Source organism: Podarcis cretensis (assembly GCF_951804945.1).
Source record: "Podarcis cretensis genome assembly, chromosome: 8".
Lineage (NCBI taxonomy): Eukaryota > Metazoa > Chordata > Lepidosauria > Squamata > Lacertidae > Podarcis > Podarcis cretensis.
In genome coordinates, this window is record NC_137177.1 from 3,609,566 (window position 1) to 3,631,143 (window position 21,578).

The window sequence follows — 21,578 nt, forward strand, 5'->3', positions numbered from 1 at the left end:
TGGGGCTACCTTTGAAGGTGACCCGGAAACTACAACTAATCCAGAATGCGGCAGCTAGACTGGTGACTGGGAGTGGCCGCCAAGACCATATAACACTGGTCTTGAAAGATCTACATTGGCTCCCAGTATGTTTCTGAGCACAATTCAAAGTGTTGGTGCTGACCTTGAAAGCCCTAAACAGCATCATAGAATCATAGAATCACAGAGTTGGAAGAGACCACAAGGGCCATCGAGTCCAACCCCCTGCCAAGCAGGAAACACCATCAGAGCACTCCTGACATATGGTTGTCAAGCCTCTGCTTAAAGACCTCCAAAGAAGGAGACTCCACCACACTCCTTGGCAGCAAATTCCACTGTTGAACAGCTCTTACTGTCAGGAAGTTCTTCCTAATGTTTAGGTGGAATCTTCTTTCTTGTAGTTTGGAGCCATTGCTCCGTGTCCGCTTCTCTGGAGCAGCAGAAAACAACCTTTCTCCCTCCTCTATGTGACATCCTTTTATATATTTGAACATGGCTATCATATCACCCCTTAACCTCCTCTTCTCCAGGCTAAACATGCCCAGCTCCCTTAGCCGTTCCTCATAAGGCATCGTTTCCAGGCCTTGGACCATTTTGGTTGCCCTCCTCTGGACGCGTTCCAGTTTGTCAGTGTCCTTCTTGAACTGTGGTGCCCAGAACTGGACACAGTACTCCAGGTGAGGTCTGAGCAGAGCAGAATACAGTGGCACTATTACTTCCCTTGATCTAGATGCTATACTCCTATTGATGCAGCCCAGAATTGCATTGGCTTTTTTAGCTGCCGCGTCACACTGTTGGCTCATGTCAAGTTTGTGGTCAACCAAGACTCCTAGATCCTTTTCACATGTACTGCTCTCAAGCCAGGTGTCACCCATCTTGTATTTGTGCCTCTCATTTCTCCCTGTTAAAATTCATCTTGTTTGTTTTGGCCCAGTTCTCTAATCTGTCAAGGTCATTTTGAAGTGTGATCCTGTCCTCTGGGGTGTTAGCCACCCCTCCCAGTTTGGTGTCATCTGCAAATTTGATCAGGATGCCCTTGAGTCCATCATCCAAGTCGTTGATAAAGATGTTGAATAAGACCGGGCCCAAGACAGAACCCTGTGGCACCCCACTAGTCACTCTTCTCCAGGATGAAGAGGAACCATTGATGACACCCTTTGGGTTCGGTCAGACAGCCAGTTACAAATCCATTGAGTGGTAGCATAGTCAAGTCCGCATTTTACCAGCTTCTTTACAAGAATATCATGGGGCACCTTGTCAAATGCCTTGCTGAAATCAAGGTAGGCTACATCCACTGCGTTCCCTTCATCTACCAGGCTTGTAATTCTGTCAAAAAATGTATACTGGGCATCGGCCCAGTATACCTGAAGGAGTGTCTCCACCCCCATCGTTCAGCCCGGACACTGAGGTCCAGCTCCGAGGGCCTTCTGGTGGTTCCCTCCCTGCGAGAAGCCAAGTTACAGGGAACCAGGCAGAGGGCCTTCTCGGTAGTGGCGCCTTCCCTGTGGAACGCCCTCCCAGCAGATGTCAAAGAGATAAACTACCTGACGTTCAGAAGATGTCTGAAGGCAACCTTGTTTAGGGAAGTTTTTTAATGACTGATGTTTTAATGTATTTTTAATCTCCTGTTGGAAGCAGCCCAGAGTGGCTGGGGAAACCCAACCAGATGGGCGGGGCATAAGTAATAAATTGTTGTTGTTGTTGTTAATATTATTATTAATTAAGTTGGTTCAGAAACTGCAGCTCATGCAGAGTGAAGCAACGTAGCTTTTGGCAAGAACAACTCTGCATCCATTATGCAGTTACTGAAAGCTCCTTGCTGGCTGCCAGGAAATCTCCTAGCTTTGTTCAAGGTATCAATGCTGAGGTATGAAAGCCTAAAGGGCTTAATAGGAACCAGGTAACCTCAAGGTCCACAAATGACAACATTTTGGAGGTCCCTAGCCTCAAGGAGGCTAGATTGGTCTCAACTAGGGCCAGGGCCTTTTCAGTACTGGCCCCGACTTGGTGGAACGCTCTGTCACAAGAGACCAGGACCCTGCGGGACTTGACATCTTTCCGCAGGGCCTACAAGACAGAGCTGTTCCGCCTGGCTGGCCTTTGGTTTGGACTCAGTCTGACCCTCATGTTTCCCTCCCCTTATGGTCTTGATTTATCAGCTACTTTTGAAATGAGGCTGCATTATGAATTACATTTTAACCTGTATTTTAAATTGGTCCCCCCCCCCATTATGCTTTTACTGTGATTTTATTGGTGTTAGCCACCCTGAGCCAGGCTCTGGCCGGGGAGGGCGGGGTATTATAAATAAAATTTATTACTATTATCATCATAATCAACAACATCATCACCATCCTCATCATTATTAGGGAGCACCTTGTCCCCCTGTATACCAATTCTCCCATAGTCCTTTAGTTCTTATGCAAACTGAGGTCTAGAATCGTCAAATTGGAATGGGTCCCAGGGGTCATCTAGCCCAACCCCCTGAAATGCAGGAATCGCAACTAAAGAATCCCTGAGCGATGGCCATCCGACCTCTGCTTAAAAAGCTCCATTGAAGCAGAGAGCTTGTCAAAGGACAGAACTCCCAAGGCTTCAACCACCCCAGAAGAGGAGATTTCTGATCCGCTCTCTGCTCGTGGGAATGTGGGGAACTGGCTGTGGTTACTCTGTGTATGCTCAGAGGCACCCCCTCTCAAGCTGGTCCCCTATGACCTTATGACTGAACAGGGCAGAGATGAAGGCCTGTGCAGACAGACTCCGGCAAGCCTCCCTCCCCTGTTTGTCTTGTGGGAGGGAAGACATTGTCGGCCAAGGGAGTTGGCGTTTGGAGAGCGTTGGCTACAATTATCTTGGCTCTGCCCCTCTGTGTGTGCCAGCTGCGGATCCATCCACTTTCCCCACTCTGTGGGGGTGTGTGAAATTTGGAGCCTGAATTTGCCTGGAATCCCATAATCCCCCTTGTTTTTTGCATGGTTGTAAAAAACACACCTAGAGAGCATCTTAAAAACTAAAGACATCATCTTGCCAACAAAGGTCCGTATAGTAAAAGCTATGATTTTCCCCGTAGTGATGTATGGAAGTGAGAGCTGGACCATCAAGAAGGCTGATCGCCAAAGAATGGATACTTTTGAATTCTGGTGCTGGAGGAGACTCTTGAGAGTCCCATGGACTGCAAGAAGATCAAACCTATCCATTCTTAGGGAAATCAGCCCTGAGTGCTCACTGGAAGGACAGATCCTGAAGCTGAGGCTCCAAGACTTTGGCCACCTCATGAGAAGAGAAGACTCCCTGGAAAAAACCCTGATGTTGGGAAAGATGGAGGGCACAAGGAGAAGGGGACAACAGAGGAAGAGATGGTGGGACAGTGTTCTCGAAGCTACCAGCATGAGTTTGACCAAACTGCGGGAGGCAGTGGAAGACAGGAGTGCCCAGCGTGCTCTGGTCCAGGGGGTCACAAAGAGGCGGACACGACTAAACAACAACAAAAACCACACACACACAAGAGGAAACATCTATCCCCAACCTTGTAGCATGACACATTTATTTGGGGTCTGGGGTAACCCCTTATGCTAGGCACTGTTTGCACCCTACATGTAAAGCTCTAGGTCTAGGGTAACCCTTTTTAACAGTCAAGGCCTCCAGCTAAGCAGACATCTGGGAGATTTCCTTTATTTCATTTTAATGCACAGTGGCAGGTTTTTTTTTAGCCCACACAGATGTGGCCAAAAGGAGGATGGCATCCCATGCTTCTCAGGTCAGAGTTGTACCATATATTTAAAGCACGCCATGATGCCACTTTAAACAGCCATGGCTTCTTGCCACCCCCCAAATTCTGGGAACTGTAGTTTAAGAGTGCTGAACGTCCTCTGTAGACCCCTATTTCCCTCGTGGAGCTACAATTCCCAGAGTTCCCTGGGAAGAGGGACTGATCCTGAAAACCATTCTGTGAATTGTAGTTCTGTGAGGGGAATGTGTGTGTGTGTGTGTGTGTCTCCTAACACCTCTCAGCACCCTACACTTCCCAGAATAATTTTGGGGAAGCCATGGCTGATCAAAGTGGTTTCACGGGCGAGTCTCACCAATCTGCATTATAAGGACCGTATTTTTCGCTCTATAAGACGCACCAAACCACAAGACACACCTAGTTTTTGGAGGAGGAAAAGAAAGGAAAAAAATATTCTGAATCTCCGAAGCCAGAACAGCAAGAGGGATCGCTGTGCAGTGAAAGCAGCAATCCCTCTTGCTATTCTGGCTTCTGTGACAGCCTGCATTCGCTCCATAAGACGCACACACATTTCCCCTTACTTTTTAGGAGGGAAAAAGTGAGTCTTATAGAGCAAAAAATATGGTATGTATATGCATCAGTTACAATATCCCAATAGGAGCATCTCTTCCATTGGTCGATAGCAGGGCGGCCGAGCGGCCAATAAGAGTTCCTTTCGCGTCCCATTGGCTGCCAGCTGTGTGGACCGGGTTCCGTGGCAGCCAATCACTGCCCACGTCCTCTGGGCACTTGGAGGAGGACTGCTTGGTGTGGCGTCAGCCTCACTCGGTCCACGTTGCTCTCGCGCTGCGGCTCAGGGTGGGTGCTGAAGAGAACCTTGGCAGGAACCAGGAAGTTGAGCTGGCTCAGGCTGAGCTGGAGGGGCCGCGGACCCAGGTTCAAGAGCACCAGGATTGCGGAGCAGGATCCGGGCCGGAGAAAGGCGAAGACGTCCTCCGAGTGGCTGGCAAGGGGCAGAGGGATGTAATCGACTCCGTGTAGAGCGAACGAGCTGGCGTGCAGAGTGAGGAGAGAGCGGTGCAGGATCTCCAGAACAGCCCGGTCAGAATTTCCTTCCTAATTGAGAGAGCACAGAAAGCAGCCTCAGACCACTGGCCCACCTAGTGTGCTGGTCCCGAGGGTTAACCGTGCGGCAAGCTCCGAGTCCAGTCCGAGGTCAAGGGTGCTGTATGGAGGCTGTCCGTCAAAGCTGAAGCTGGGTCCAAGGCAGGGAGTCAGGTGAGGTCAGGAACACAGGACGGGGTTCTGACAGGAACAGGCCACCAACAATGTTGCTCCCACAACCTGGGACTGTGGCTGACTGGCTTTTATCTGCCCCAAGGCATAGGGCAGCCCCGATCCTCAGGTGACCCGCCTCTCCTGGCCTGGAGGCGAGCACTCCTCCTGCGGGAACTTAGTTCCCTCCGCCTCTCTGCCCTGAGCCTCTGCAGCTCAGGAGAGGCTGGAGGGTTACTGGACCCAGAGGCAACCTCAGCTTCCTCTGATGGGGCTGAGAGTGGAGCACCTGCAGGCAATGGGTCCTCCATCACCTCCGGAGCCAGAGCAGATTCAGCTGGTGCCTGCACCTGAGGATCCAGCACAGGTGAGAACCCTTCAGGCTCATGCCCCAGCCCTGGCTCAGCTGGTTCTGGAGGTGGGGACTCCTGTGCAGGCTGGGATCCCTCAGGTTCAGCCTCCGAGTCCGAATCCCAGGCCATCACACCTAGCTCCATACTGTCTACACTGGCAGCAGCTCTCCAGCGTTTCAGGCAAGGGTCCAGGCCTACCTGCAGATAGTCATAGAATCATAGAATTGGAGGGACCCCGAGGATCATCTAGTCCAACCCCCTGTAATGCAGGAATACGCAGATGTCCCATACAGGGATCGATCCTGCAACCTTGGCATTATCAGCACCACACTCTAACCAACTGAGCCATCCTGTCAGGATCGAACCCAGAACCGTTTGCGTATGAAGCGTATACTCAGCAGCTGCGCGAGGGAGTTTCCCTCAAAAAACACACACAACAGGATTCTAGTCCTCATTGCTTTGAATAAGGGGCTGATTTAAACAGGGAGTCAGCAGTGCCATCAGACCATAAGTCAGTGTTGCTCTGTTGGGGCTGGATCAGTGGTTCCCAAAGGGGAGGTAGGATCACCAAGGTGAGTCAAGGGGGCGGCAGGAGGTATGGGCGTACTTAAGGGTTGCGTAGGTTGGGGAGCAGGCCAAGTGGCAAGGGCAATCTTCGGAGTTTCAGAGAGGGCACACTTACAGCCCTATAGGAAGATGGAGAGGCAGCATGGTGTAGTGGTTAGAGTGTCACACTAGGACGGGGAGAGAAAAATACAATAAAACATCAGACATTAAAAACTTCCCTAAACAGGGCTGCCTTCAGATGTCTTCTAAAAGTCAGATAGTTGTTTATTTCCTTGACATCTGAAGGGAGGGTGTTCCACAGGGCGGGCGCCACTACCGAGAAGGCCCTCTGCCTGGTTCCCTGTAACTTGGCTTCTCGCAGCAAGGGAACCGCCAGAAGGCCCTTGGCGCTGGACCTCAGTGTCCGGGCAGAACGATAGAGGTGGAGACGCTCCTTCAGGTATACTGGGCCGAGGCCGTTTAGGGCTTTAAAGGTCAGCACCAACACTTTGAATTGTACTCAAAACGTCCTGGGAGCCAAAATAGGTCTTTCAGGACTGGTGTTATGTGGTCTCAGCGGCCACTCCCAGTCCCCAGTTTAGCTGCTGCATTCTGGGTTAGTTGTAGTTTCCGGGTCACCTTCAAAGGTAGCCCCACGTAGAGCGCATTGCAGTAGTCCAAGCGGGAGATAACCAGAGCATGCACCACTCTGGCCAGACAGTCTGCAGGCAGGGAGGGTCTCATCCTGCAAACCAAATGGAGCTGGTAGACAGCTGCCCTGGACACAGAATTGACCTGCGCCTCCATGGACAGCTGTGAGTCCAAAATGACTCCCAGGTTGTGCACCTGGTCCTTCAGGGGTACAGTTGCCCCATTCAGGACCAGGGAGTCCCCCTCGCCCACCTACCCTTGTGCAAAAACCACCTCCTTCTGCATTGGACCCCCCTCTTGGTTTCGGCTAGTCCATCTGCCACAACCTGTCTTCACAAGCAGGGGAAGTCCCTAACTCCAGTATACCTGAAGGAGCGTCTCCACTCCCATCGTTCTGCCCGGATACTGAGGTCCAGCGCCGAGGGCCTTCTGGTAGTTCCCTCGCTGTGAGAAGTGAGGTTACAGGGAACCAGGCAGAGGGCCTTCTCAGTGGTGGCGCCTGCCCTGTGGAACGCCCTACCACCAGATGTCAAAGAGAAAAACAACTACCAGACTTTTAGAAGACATCTGAAGGCAGCCCTCTTTAGGGAAGCTTTTAATGTTTAACAGACCACTGTGTTTTAATACAGTGGTACCTCAGGTTACATACGCTTCAGGTTACATATGCTTCAGGTTACAGACTCTGCTAACCCAGAAATAGTACCTTGGGTTAAGAACTTTGCTTCAGGATGAGAACAGAAATTGTGCTCTAGCGGCGCGGCAGCAGGAGGCCCCATTAGCTAAAGTGGTGCTTCAGGTTAAGAACAGTTTAAGGTTAAGAACGGACCTCCGGAACGAATTAAGTACTTAACCCGAGGCACCACTGTACTCTGTTGGAAGCCTCCCAGAGTGGTTGGGGAAACCCAGCCAGATGGGCGGGGTATAAATACCGGTAATAAATTCTATTCTATTCTAACTCACTGAAGGTTTGAGACATGTAATAAATAAATTAAATAAATTCCGGGGATTCAACCCGGCGGACATGCTTTAGCACTGAGCTACAACCCTTCGCCAACTGTAAGACGATGGTCTGTGTCTCACCGTGGACGCATTCTGCATTGGAACAGGGGATCCTTCACCACCATGCATTAGCGGGACTCCCGGAAGGGTGAGCTGGAGAACCGCCAACATCTCCCCCAAACTAGCCTTCAATGGGGATCCCCATGGCACCTGGAAGAGAGAGAGAAAGAGAGAACAGAAAAGGATGTGGACCCCAAACCAAGGCCTTGACTCGTTTACCGGTTTATTTTTTTGCACAAGGGATTATTTTGGTGCCTTCTCGGCACAATAAATCCTTTCACAGAATTGCAGCTTGTGCAATATACAATTTACAGCTTGGGAGAAGTTACGGAATTGGGATTCAAAAGTCACAGCATATTACACGTTGAAAGAAAATTATATGAAAACGATGTATCGTTGGTATTTAACTCCTAGTAAATTAGGGAAAATGTATAAAACGGAGTCAAATGTATGCTGGAAATATAAGGGGAAAGAAGCTACCTTCTATCATATGTGGTGGAAATTTAAGGTAGTAAAAGGATTTTGGGAAATGATATATAATGAGTTGAAAAAAAATGTATGCTAAAAATATAAGGGAAAAGAAGGCACCTTCTGTCATATGTGGTGGAAATGTAAGGTAGTAAAAGGATTTTGGGAAATGATATATAATGACTTGAAAAAAATGTTTAAAATAACGTTTTCTTTAAAAAAACCAGAAGCCTTCCTTTTAGGAATTCCAGGTGCTGAAATCCCAAGGGAGCAGAAAAGACTATTTATGTATGTGACCCCAGCTGCGCAGATGCTATTGACCCAGAGATGGAAACAAAATAAAGTCCCTACCAGAAAGGAATGGCTGATCAAATTGATGGACTTTGCCAAAATGGCTAAAATGACCGGAAGAATCACAAATCAGGAAGACCCAAATTTTAATTAGGAATGGGGGAAAATTTATAACTTATCTTCAAGACCATTGTAAACAGTTAAAATTGTTAATAAGATTGGAATATTGCTTGTAGTTTAATGGTAAACATTGGATACAATGGAGAGATAAAATATTTGGATTATTATAAAAGATGCAGGAGGAAATGATTAACGATAGGGCCCACAAAGGGAAGGAGGGAAGTCCAAGAGATTCCTCCTAACTTTGTTTTTATGTTGGACATGTGAAACATCTGAAAAACCAAATATTTTTTAAAAAATAATAATTCAAAAAGCAGCTTGCACCAGAGAAGTTTCACGCAGCCCAAGCAAAGTCCCTCCTCACCATCCAGCCGGGCCAGGGCACCTGCGGGTGCCCCAAGGCCTCTTCCACCCATTGCGCCAGTCCTTGGGCAGTCAGGTTCCTCGCGGCTCCCAGCAGACGGCAGCTGAGGATGACACTGTCAGGCACCCGGCAAGAAATATTGCACCTTTCACTCTCGTCCCGGACAATCAGAACCCTGAAAGAGATGTATGTGAAATTACCGTATTTTTCACTCTGTAGGATGCACCGGGCCATAGGAGGGGGAGAACGGGGGGGGGGGGAATTCTCCCCCTCTCTGCTCAGCGCCCCTTCAGCGAAGCGGCAGGAGAAACGGAGCCCCTTCTATTTCTCCTCCCGCTTCGCTGAAGGGGCGCTGCGCAGAGAGGGAAAACTGTTTTGCGCCTCTCCAGCGAAGTGAAGCCTGGAGAGCAAGAGGGACTGGTGTGCACCGACCCCTCTCGCTCTCCAGGCTCCAGGCGGCAATCCGCAAGCCTTTGGAGCGCAGCGGGAACTCCTGCTGCGCTACGAAGGCTTGCGGATAGCTGCCTGAAGCCTCCGGAGCGCATCGGGAGTTCCCACTGCGCTCAGGAGGCTTCAGGCGGCTTCAGCGAAAGCAATGCGGAGGGAGCGCTCCCTCTGCGCTTCGGAGGCTTCACGTTGCTATCGCTGAAGCCAAGGAGCCGGCATTCGCTCCATAAGACGCACACACATTTCCCCTTAATTTTTTGAAGGGGAAAAGGTGCGTCTTATAGAGTGAAAAATACGGTAACTGTGTCACTGTTTTGCAGGTCGTGTGGTGAATTGCAGATTTCAAATGCTTGCTGCTTCGACTCAATACTTTTTTTCCAGTAAGGGACATGACAGGAGTTGCTTCCAGATGACCTGCTTATGGTGCATGCGTCGGGGGGGTTATACGATGTTATGTCCGGCAATAACACAACATTTCCCAGTGCGTTTCGCCATGGCTTCCTCGTTGTGAAAAGCCTGCTTTTCTTTTTAAAGGGGGAAGTGGGTTTGTTGCACAAGAGCAGCAGATCGGCTGTAACCGTGCAACCCAAATTGCTGGTATGCGTTTGAATCCCACCTAATAATAATAATAATAATAATAATAATAATAATATATTATTTATACCCCGCCCATCTGGCTGAGTTTCCCCAGCCACTCTGGGCGACTTCCAATCGAGTGTTAAAAACAATACAGCATTAAATATTAAAAACTTCCCTGAACAGGGCTGCCTTCAGATGTCTTTTAAAGATAAGATAGCTGCTTATTTCCTTCACATCTGAAGGGAGGGCGTTCCACAGGGTGGGCGCCACTGGAACATGCATGCATTGCAAAGTGCAAGATGGCAACGTGAAGTCATATGACCTCCCTACAAACCAATCCGAATGAATTCTAAATAAAAGACGGACATCGCAGAATCTCCCGGCTAACTATGTGCAATTCATTTGGGATGAATAACGTCGTGCATTTGGGGGTCAGTCTAGATGATGCCCTGAGTACCTTCCAGTCCTGGGAGTTCTGTGCCCAGTGCTGGTTGGAATCTACTGGAGGAGGCTGCTGGGCTGGCCGCACAAGTTTTTTGTAAGGTCATTACCTTGGCTGGCCATCTCAGTGTCCTCATCAGCATCACAAAAGAAGGAGCTAGGTTGCGACTATGTGAGGTGGCCTTCCAGGCTAATGGGTGGAAACAGGCAGGAAGCTGGAGACACAGAGACCTGCTAGCTCTGTGCTGGATGTAAAGCTGCAACTAATGGAGAAGCAATTAATGCAGACCCCCCACCCCACCCCATGGGTCCCTATTTTCCAGGAACAGTCCCGGACAACAGAAGTTGTCCTGGTTTCTGATTTGATCCCAGAATGTCCTGCTTTTCCTTAAAGGTAAAGGTAAAGGGACCCCTGACCATTAGGTCCAGTCGTGGCTGACTCTGGGGTTGTGGCGCTCATCTCGCTTTATTGGCCGAGGGAGCCAGTGTACAGCTTCTGGGTCATGTGGCCAGCATGACTAAGCCACTTCTGGCGAACCAGAGCAGTGCATGGAAACGCTGTTTACCTTCCCGCCGGAGTGGTACCTATTTATCTACTTGCACTTTGACGTGCTTTCGAACTGCTAGGTTGGCAGGAGCAGGGACCGAGCAACGGGAGCTCACCCCGTCGCGGGGATTCGAACCGCCGACCTTCTGATCGGCAAGTCCTAGGCTCTGTGGTTTAACCCACAGCACCACCCGCGTCCCTTTTATTATGGAATAGAATGTCCCTATTTTCATCTGAGAAATGTTGGAGGCTGTGCTTAATACTGATGTATTATGCCCAGGTTGCATATATGTGTAAGTATATCCTAAGGGCACGACAGTATCTGCTGTTCTTCATTCCTATGAAACTGAATCCTGGCCAAGCACTGGAATGTCTTGCCACTCAGATATTGGGGTGATGCGTAAAAGTACCCAATAAAAGGGCAAACCCCAGCCCCCCAAACTTCAGATTCTCCAATGCCTTGGGACTCCCTGCATTCCCCAGTCCTGCCACCAGAGGTCCTTGCAGGGTCTGGGGGAGGAGCGGTGGGAAAGGAAATTGAAAAGATCAGAGAATGAAATATAAAATATAGGATGAATTTAAGAAATTATTTAAATTTACTTTTAAAAAAAGGCCAGAGATTTTCCTTCTAGGAATACTGCCAATAGAAATAAAACAAAATACAAGATCACTGCTTATGTATTCAGTTACGGCTGCAAGAATACTGATAGCCAGAAGTTGGAAAAGTGAAACAACACCTACAATAATTGATTTGAAATCACTCATGCAAGAGTACTTTCAATTAGCAAAGCTGACCGGAAAAGTTAGATGAGCCCCAAATCAAAAAATATACAGAGAATGGAGACTATTCAAAGAGTATATAAGATTATACTGTAATAATGACATTATCCTAGCAGAACTGAATAATAAAAAGGTAAAGGTTTAACCCACAGCGCCACCCGTGTCCCTTACTTGTGTATAATAAACAAATGGTATAAATATACTAGAAAAATATACAGGAAAAGTTATAAAAGAAACTGTGTGACAAAATTAAGATAATAGAAAAAGTATGACGAGAATGGTTGGAAGTTTCTTTCAGATGACTCTATTAGATAAGACAGGATGTTATAACCAATGTTCATTTCTTATTGTTAACTCTCTTTTGCTTTTTTTATTTTATCTTTTTTTTCCTCTTACAATTTCGTGTTTAATTTTGTTGTAACTATTTGTAACATATATGTAAGATGATATTTTAAATCAAGAAAGACGAATTATTGAAAAGAAAAGAAAAGAAAAGATCAGCGAACCCCCATAGGCCACTGACCCCTCACTTACTTCTCCTGCCCCCGATCTGGCTTTCTTTGAGCGCCCAGCTCACTCCAGGCATCCAGCACCTGCAATCAATAGACAGTATCACACACCCACATATTTGGGGTTCATCAGTCCTAAGAGGGAAAACTCAGGCACCCAACTGCAGTTCCAATCAACAACACACCTTAGATTCCTCAGTGTACCTACAAATGTGCATTGCAAAGGGGGCATTTTAGAAGTTTTTTTATTTACCCATAGAGCAGGCATCCCCAAACTCGGCCCTCCAGCTCTTTTGGGACTACAACTCTAGCTAACAGGACCAGTGGTCAGGGATGATGGGAATCGTAGTCCCAAAACAGCTGGAGGGCTGAGTTTGGGGGTGCCTGCCATAAAGGCATCGTGTTGGCTAAGTGGGCCGATGGATTCTGTTCTTACGCTCACCCCAAATGCGAGGAAGCTGGGGTGAGGGTTAAAGGGTGCCCCAAACCCTTGTTAGGTTCTTGTATGTACAGAGCCTGGAGTTTAAAATGCTTCTATATTAAAACTTCGTTTGTAAGTCGCCTCTCTTTTTCATGTTTTGCTGTGTAAAGCAAATTTCCCTTTAAAACTGGTTTTGGGGGTTCCTGTCCTCTCAGTGCAACATAAACCCTAAAGTTGCTGTTGTTGTTGTTTCGTCATTTAGTCGTGTTCGACTCTTCGTGACCCCCTGGACCAGAGCACGCCAGGCACTCCTGTCTTCCACGGCCTCCCGCAGTTTGGTCAAACTCATGCTGGTAGCTTCAAGAACACTGCCCCACCATCTCGTCCTCTGTCGTCCCCTTCTCCTTGTGCCCTCCATCTTTCCCAACATCAGGGTCTTTTCCAGGGAGTCCTCTCTTCTCATGAGATGGCCAAAGTCTTGGAGCCTCAGCTTCACAATCTGTCCTTCCAGTGAGCACTCAGGGCTGATTTCCTTCAGAATGGAGAGGTTTGATCTTCTTGCAGTCCATGGGACTCTCAAGAGTCTCCTCCAGCACCAGAATTCAAAAGCATCCATTCTTTGGCAATCAGCCTTCTTTATGGTCCAGCTCTCACTTCCATACATCACTACTGGGAAAACCATAGCTTAAACTATACGGACCTTTGTCGGCAAGGTGATGTCTCTGCTTTTTAAGATGCTGTCTAGGTTTGTCATTGCTTTTCTCCCAAGAAGCAGGCGTCTTTTAATTTCGTGGCTGCTGTTACCATCTGCAGTGATCATGGAGCCCAAGAAAGTAAAATCTCTCACTGCCTCCATTTCTTCCCCTTCTATTTGCCAGGAGGTGATGGGACCAGTGGCCACGATCTTTGTTTTTTTGATGTTGAGCTTCAGACCATATTTTGTGCTCTCCTCTTTCACCCTCATTAAAAGGTTCTTTAACTCCTCCTCACATTCTGCCATTAAGGTTGTGTCATCTGCATATCTGAGGTTGTTGATATTTCTTCCGGCGATCTTAATTCCGGCTTGGGATTCATCCAGCCCAGCCTTTCGCATGATGAATTCTGCATATAAGTTAAATAAGCAGGGAGACAAAATACAGCCTTATCGTACTCCTTTCCCAATTTTGAACCAGTCAGTTGTTCTAACTGTAGCTTCTTGAAGTTGCTGCTGCAAACAAATAGGAGGGACTTTGCAATCAGTCCCTTCGTGTCCTTAAGTATGAAAGGCACTAACCTTGCTTGTGTTGCGACATCAGTTAAAGATTTATTTATCCAGGCAAATCTGGATAAAAACCTGTCTTCTTCTTCTTCTTCTTCTTCTTCTTCTTCTTCTTCTTCTTAAAACACAAGTGCCTAGCAAGCTGTCTTACACAGAGTCAGACCATTGCTCCATCTAGCTAGATATTTTAAAGCTCTGGTTTTCCCAGTAGTGATGTATGGAAGTGAGAGCTGGACCATCAAGAAGGCTGATCGCCGAAGAATGGATGCTTTTGAATTCTGGTGCTGGAGGAGACTCTGGAGAGTCCCATGGACTGCAAGAAGATCAAACCTCTCCATTCTGAAGGAAATTAGCCCTGAGTGCTCACTGGAAGGACAGATCCTGAAGCTGAGAGCCCAGGCCACCTCATGAGAAGAGAAGACTCCCTGGAAAAGACCCTGATGTTGGGAAAGATGGAGGGCACAAGGAGAAGGGGACGATAGAGGATAAGATGGTGGGACAGTGTTCTCGAAGCTCCCAGCATGAGTCTGACCAAACTGCGGGAGGCCGTGGAAGACAGGAGTGCCTGGCGTGCTCTGGTCCAGGGGGTCACGAAGAGTCGGACACGAATAAACAACTAAACAACAACAAGAACAATCCCCGCAAGATGTAAAACCTTTCCAGCACCCCAGCGAGATACCCCGATTCTTCTATCTCCCCCTCACCTGAATCCAGAGCCTCCAGGGCAGCCATCATTCCACCAGCAAACTGGCTAGCGTCCTCTTTGGTGCCAAAGTTTAGTCGGATACGACTAAACGACTAAACAACAACAACAACAAGCTTGATATTGTCTACACGGACTAGCAGCATCTCTGCAGGATTTTAGGCAAGGGGTTTTTAGCCCTACCGGGAGATGCTGCCAGCGGGGTTTGAACTTGGCAGCTTCTGCACACAACACAGGTGCTCTGTTGCTCAGCCACAAACTTCCCCAAGTGCTTTATTTAAGGTTTTTTTTTAAAGGGTCGGTCCTGGGATTCGATAAGAAAGGGTGGTATATGACTATTTCAAACAAGTAAACAAAATGCCACTGGGTGGCGCCGCTCTTACCGCCTCCAGCCGCCAGGTGGGATCCTTGCCCACCAGGAATCCGTGGACCCCCAAAGCCTGCCAGAACTGGAACGCCCCCTGTAATAATAATAATAATAATTTATTATTTATATCCCGCCCATCTGGCTGGGCCTTCCCAGCCACTCTGGGCGGCTTCCATAAAAACCAAAAATACAGTAAAATCACACGTTAAAAACTTCCCTGAACAGGGCTGCCTTAAGATGTCTTCTGAATGTCAGGTAGTTGTTTATCGCTTTGACATCTGCTGGAAGGGCGTTCCACAGGGTGGGCGCCACTACCGAGAAGGCCCTCTGCCTGGTTCCCTGCAGCTTTGCTTCTCGCAATGAGGGAACCGCCAGAAGGCCCTCGGCGCTGGACCTCAGTGTCCGGGCAGAACGATGGGGGTGGAGACGCTCCTTCAGGTATACTGGACCGAGGCCGTTTAGGGCTTTAAAGGTCAGCACCAACACTTTGAATTGTGCTCGGAAACGTACTGGGAGCCAATGTAGGTCTTTCAAGACCGGTGTTATATGGTCTCGGCGGCCGCTCCCAGTCACCAGTCTAGCTGCCGCATTCTGGATTAGTTGTAGTTTCCGAGTCACCTTCAAAGGTAGCCCCACGTAGAGTGCATTGCAGTAGTCCAAGCGGGAGATAACCAGAGCATGCACCACTCTGGCGAGACAGTCCGCAGGCAGATAGGGTCTCAGCCTACGTACCAGATGGAGCTGGTAAACAGCTGCCCTGGACACAGATTTGACCTGTGCCTCCATGGACAGCTGTGAGTCCAAAATGACTCCCAGGCTGCGCACCTGGTCCTTCAGGGGCACAGTTACCCCATTCAGGACCAGGGAATCCTCCACACCTGCCCGCCTCCTGTCCCCCAGAAACAGTACTTCTGTCTTGTCAGGATTCAACCTCAATCTGTTAGCCGCCATCCATCCTCCAACCGCCTCCAGACACTCACACAGGACCTTCACTGCCCTCACTGGTTCTGTAGGGTCAAAAGGAGGCGGGAGCTCAATTTGGCTGCAGAAATCCCAGGCTCACTCAGCTGCGAATAAGACCCACTTTGAGACAGAGGGACTGACTTCTCAGTTAATGTGCTGTGTACCCGCTTGCGTTGCACAGAAGTGAACATGCCAGGACCCATCACGGCTCAGCCCAAGAGCATGTCAACTCGGAATATTGTGTCTTGAGAGCAAGGGCCGGATTCGAGCCAAGTGTGGCCCCTGGCTTGGGCACAAGGTGTCTCTGTGCACGTACAGGATGAACCCAGGGCCGGATTTAGGTCTGATGAGGCCCTCAGCTCCTGAAGGTAATGGGGCCCTTTATATGTCCAGCTGTCCTTTGTCAACAACAAATTGTCTCTGTTTTTTGTGTGTTAAAAGATACGCTATATGGTAATTGATGGACCTAATAGGTATCTAAAGCCATTTGCACGTAACAAAATATGTATTTTATCCAAGTAATTTTTGAACTGAAATACAATTAAGATAGGAAAATTCATGTTAAATTGCTGTTTTACAGGTTGTTTTTAAAAGTCTGGAATGGATGAATCCATTTTGTATTGCTTTCGCGCCTTGGTTTTGGAACACTTTGGTTTTGGAACAAACTTCTGGAATGGATTAAGTTTGAGAACCAAGGTACCACTGTATATAGAAATGAGCAAACCAGTGATATTTTAGGGAGGAGGTGAGCAGGCGGGCCATTACAGTGGTACCTCGGGTTACATACGCTTCAGGTTACATACGCTTCAGGTTACAGACTCCGCTAACCCAGAAATAGTGCTTCAGGTAAAGAACTTTGCTTCAGGATGAGAACAGAAATTGTGCTCTGGCGGCACGGCCCATTTAGCTAATGGGAGGTCCCATTAGCTAAAGTGGTGCTTCAGGTTAAGAACAGTTTCAGGTTAAGTACGGACCTCCGGAACAAATTAAGTACTTAACCTGAGGTACCACTGTACTTACATCATAGGAGCCTACACAACACAAAACACTGTTTGAGTATGTTTCATGTAACCAGAGGTTTGTTTTTGGTTTCCCATAATGGGCATCTTGTTGGCCACCGTGAGAACAGGGTTCTGGATCAGATGGGTCACTAGCCTGATCCTGCAATTCTTAGTTTCTTATGCACCCCCACCCCCAGCCAACCTCTGCACATCTGGGATCAGAAGAAAGGTTTCTGAGCCGAAATCTGTGAATTCCAACCAGGCTTGAAGTTTATTTCAGAATTTCAGCAAACCGACATCAGCAGTCTCCTGCCCTGGCAGCTGAATATGGGGCAAACATGGCCAGACTTTGAGGAGACTTTGACGACAACCACATACCTTAAGGTGCTGGTGTGTCCGGTTGTGCTTTGCACGGGAGTCCAGCTCCTCTTCCCAGACTGGGAGTTCAAGCAAAATTCGGAGTCCTGGGTGATTGGAGGAGACGGGCGTTGGAATGGGAAAAGGCAAAAATATTAGAATCGTGGCCACCCAACCGCTGCTTGCAAATCTCTGGTGAAGTTGAGGCCTCTGTTGAACAACTCTTACCCTAAAAAAAGTTCTGCTTTCTTGTATTTGAAGGTGGCTAAATGCCGTATTTTTCGCTCTATAGGATGCACCGGACTATAGGAAGGGGAGAACGGGGGGGGGGGGGATTTCTTGTTCTCCCCTTCTAAAACAAGGTGCGTTCTGTGCGTTCAAGGTGCGTTCACCCGAAGCCTCCAGAGCCCAGTGGGAGTTCTCACTGGGTTCCGGAGGCTTTGGGTTCCTTTTGACCTGCTCTTTGGGGCTGGTGGGGAGAAGCGCCGCTTTCCCCCACTGCCAGCCCCAAAGACCAGGTCGAGGAGCAGCATAGAGGCGGCAAGCCGCCTTTTCGCTGCCCCCTGAGCTTGTGGGGCTGGCAGTGGGGGGAAGCGTTGCAGCCTTCCCCCACCTTTGTACAGCCTTCGTAGCCTCCACAGGGCAGCGGGGTGAAGGCGCTCCTCTGCCCTGCGGAGGCGTTGCGCAGCTAACCCCAAGCTAGAACAGCGAGACAGAGCGCTGCGCAGTGCTCCATCTCCCTGTTCTGGCTTTGGGCTTAGCCACGCAGCCTGCATTCGCTCTATAGGACGCACACACATTTCCCCTTAATTTTTGGAGGGGGGAAGTGCGTCCTATAGAGTGAAAAATACGGTATCTCCTCTCCATCTTTTCCTCTCCTGGCTAAACATTCCCAACTCCCTCAACTCTTCCTCTTGAAGTTTCAAGATGTGATCGCCCTTCTCTGCCCACCTTCCAGCTTGTCAACATCCTTCTTAAACTGTGGCACCCAGAACTGGACACAGGACCCCAAGTGTGGCCTGACCAAGGCAGAAGAGAGCAGGGCTATTATCCCCCTTGATCTGGACACTGGGACTTCTGTTGATGCAGCCTAGAAGTTGCAGAACAACAACCTCATCAGGTGTGGGGCAAGATTGAACTTGAAGAACTGCAACCTGCCATTTCCTGCCTTGAAACTGGCCCTGTCTGTGGGCACCGGAAGCTCAGCTGCTTTCTGTGGCATCAGGGCCCCTTGGTCCACCAGCATGGCCTGCTCTGACTGGCAGCTGCCCTGTGGTGTCTCAGGTAGGACTCTCCTTCAGTGGAGGTTTTTAAGCAGAGGTCAGATGGACACCTCCTCTAGCTGCGATTTCTGCATGGCAGGGGGTTGGGCTGGATGACCCAGGGGGGTCCCTTCTAACTACAATTCAATAATAATAATAATAATAATAATAATAATAATAATAATAATATATTATTTATACCCTCCCATCCAGCTGGGTTTCCCCAGCCACTCTGGGCGGCTACCAACAGAATATTAAAAACACAATACAGCATTAAACATTAAAACCTTTCCTAAACAGGGCTGCCTTCAGATGTCTTTTAAAAGTAAGATAGCTGCTTGTTTCCTTGACATCTGACGGGAGGGCGTTCCACAGGGAAGGGCGCCACCACCGAGAAGGCCCCCTACCTGCTTCCCTGTAACCTCAGTTCCCGCAGTGAGGGAACCGCCAGAAGGCCCTTGGAGCTGGACCTCAGTGTCCGGGCTGGACGATGGGGGTGGAGATGCTCCTTCAGGGATACTGGACTGAGGCCGTTTAGGGCTTTAAAGATCAGCACCAGTGCTATGAATCTAGGACGGGGTAGACAACCAAAGGCCTTCTCAATCCAGCCCGCGGACGGTCCAGGAATCAGCATGTTTTTACATTAGTAGAATGTGTCCTTTTATTCAAAATGCATCTCTGGGTTATTTGTGGGGCATAGGAAGTCGTTCATTATTTTTTTTCAAAATATAGTTCAGCCCACCACAAGGTCTGAGGGACAATGGACCGGCGTACGGCTGAAAAAGGTTGCTAACCCCTGATCTAGGTCTTTACCTCTGCCACTGAGCTGTAACCACCCCTTCATACCTTCCTTCTTTGCGACATCCACCAGGGCTTCCAGCTGTTCCTGAGACCCATGGGCAGGTAGGATCCTGCTCAGATTGGCAAGGTCGCTCTCGAGGATGGGGCCCAGCACCAAGGCCTGGATGGAGAAGGCTAGGAGCCGGTCTAGCTGACGTCTCACACCTTGAGGGAGAAGAAGCAGGGAGAGGCAGGGTCACTGTTTAGACTCCACCCCACAACTAACACCCCCCTTGCCCCAATTTTAATCGAGCATGATTAAGTGAGCACAAGATGTGGGTCACTATAATGGTTACGAATGATGGGGAAAGTTGTGGGAAATAAATATGAATTTCACGGCATGTCGTGTAATAAAATAAAACTCGATGAAAATGGCCCACAGATGGTACTTAACACCCACCAGATTGGGACGCGGGTGGCGGGTGGGTTAAACCACAGAGCCTAGGACTTGCCGATCAGAAGGTCGGCAGTTCGAATCCCTGCGATGGGGTGAGCTCCTGTTGCTCGGTCCCTGCTCCTGCCAACCTAGCAGTTCGAAAGCACGTCAAAGTGCAAGTAGATAAATAGGTACCCCTCCGGCGGGAAGGTAAACGGCGTTTCCGTGCGCTGTTCTGGTTCGCCAGAAGCGGCTTAGTCCTGCTGGCTGCATGACCCGGAAGCTGCACACCGGCTCCCTCGGCCAGTAAAGCGAGATGAGCACCACAACCCCAGAGTCAGCCACGACTGGACCTAATGGTCAGGGGTCCCTTTACCTTTAAGATTGGCGAAAATGTCTTTAAAAAAGGGAAAAGGTCTATTTTGGAAGTTTAATGAAATTGAGGGATCCCTTTTCCACATGTGGTAGTCCTGTAAAGTAATTAAGGAATATTGGGAAACCATGTAGAATGAATTAAAAAAAAAATTAACTATCCCAAAACACCTGAGGTTTTCCTCTTGGGTCCCAAAAAAGCAAAAGAGTTCATTACTATACCCCACCTCCTCAGCTAGAGGCTTATTGGCACAAAGGCGGAGAACAGGTCTAGTGACCACTAAGGAAGAATTGGCAGTGCGAAATGTTCGAATATGCTGAACTGGCTGGTCTGACGAACAGGGTAAGAGAAAACGAAGATAAGGAATATAAGGCGGAATGGGCAATTGACTATTTTAAGAACCAATCTAGACAAATACATAGCTTAGCAGGTCTCCAGTAAATCCAGCAGAGCTGAAAGAGGGTATTTAAAAGGTAACAAATTGGATGATTAAAAAGATGTGGATTACGCGGAGTAGCAGAAAAGGGAGGGAACCAGGAATAGGGCAGAAGGGAAATCATATGATATATGTATACATTCTGTATTTGCTACGAAGTTTTAAGTGGGACAGGGACAGGAGGTTAAATATGCTCTCCGTTCCTGTTTTTGAAAATGCAATTTTTAAAAATAAAAACCACAACCCTCCTTACCTTCCAGGTCTCCTTGCCCATCGCCGTCAGAATCCGGGAAGGAGGCCGGGGGCAGGTGGTAGAAGGAGGCTTTCTGCCACCAGACCAAGGGTGGCCGCGGCCGTGGCATCGTGACCAAGAGGAGGACGGCCAGGGCGAGCAGGCAGGCGAACAGCGCCCCCAGGAGGCAGAGCAGGGCCTTGCGGACGCCCGGCCAGGGGGCAGCCCCCGCCTGCTGCACCACCTCCACCTGGCTCAGGTAGGTGGGGCTGGGCAGGGCGTGGCCCAGTAAAGGGATGCTCTCACTGGGCACCTGGGACGTGAGGACCACGTCTTCCTCTTTGCCCATCCTCTACTGTATTCCTTTGCCCGCAGAGCTGCAAGGGGTCAAAGACAGAGTTGGAAAGAGGGGAACGTTTTACGGTGGGGATAACACAAGTCAGCGCAGTATTTGGGGGTGTATGGGTTTGATTCTGACCAGGGTGGGTTTGATTTAAATCAAATTGATTTCAATCACGATTTCAGTCACTAGTCAGGAAGACTTGATTTAAATCACTAGTCAGTAAGACGTGATTTCAATCATTTTTTTACAGAAAGGCTCATTCATCTGGTACAGTCATACCTTGGGTTGCGATTGCTGCGGGTTGTGTGTTTTTGGGTTATGGACGCGCTGAACCCGGAAGTACCGGAATGGGTTATTTCTGGGTTTCGGCGCATGCGCAGAAGCACTAAATCACACTTTGCGCATGCGCGGAAGTGCTGAATCATGGCACACGCAGCGCTGTGGGTTGTGAATGTGCCTCCTGCACGGATCAGG

The 21,578-nt window shown here is 48.9% G+C and overlaps 1 protein-coding gene across 1 annotated transcript; it reads right to left on the reverse strand.

Annotated features, from left to right (window-relative positions):
- Nucleotides 1-4,285: 4,285 nt before the first annotated feature.
- LOC307221381 (amino acid transporter heavy chain SLC3A2-like) lies at nucleotides 4,286-21,110 on the reverse strand (the record flags this gene model as incomplete). The annotated part of the gene is made up of 8 exons (XM_079985852.1): nucleotides 4,286-4,858; nucleotides 7,648-7,776; nucleotides 8,870-9,044; nucleotides 12,198-12,256; nucleotides 14,938-15,015; nucleotides 17,264-17,349; nucleotides 19,351-19,509; nucleotides 20,783-21,110. The coding sequence occupies 8 exons, from the start codon at nucleotides 21,108-21,110 to the stop codon at nucleotides 4,508-4,510; spliced, it is 1,365 nt and encodes a 454-aa protein (XP_079841978.1). The 3' UTR covers nucleotides 4,286-4,507.
- Nucleotides 21,111-21,578: the final 468 nt, after the last annotated feature.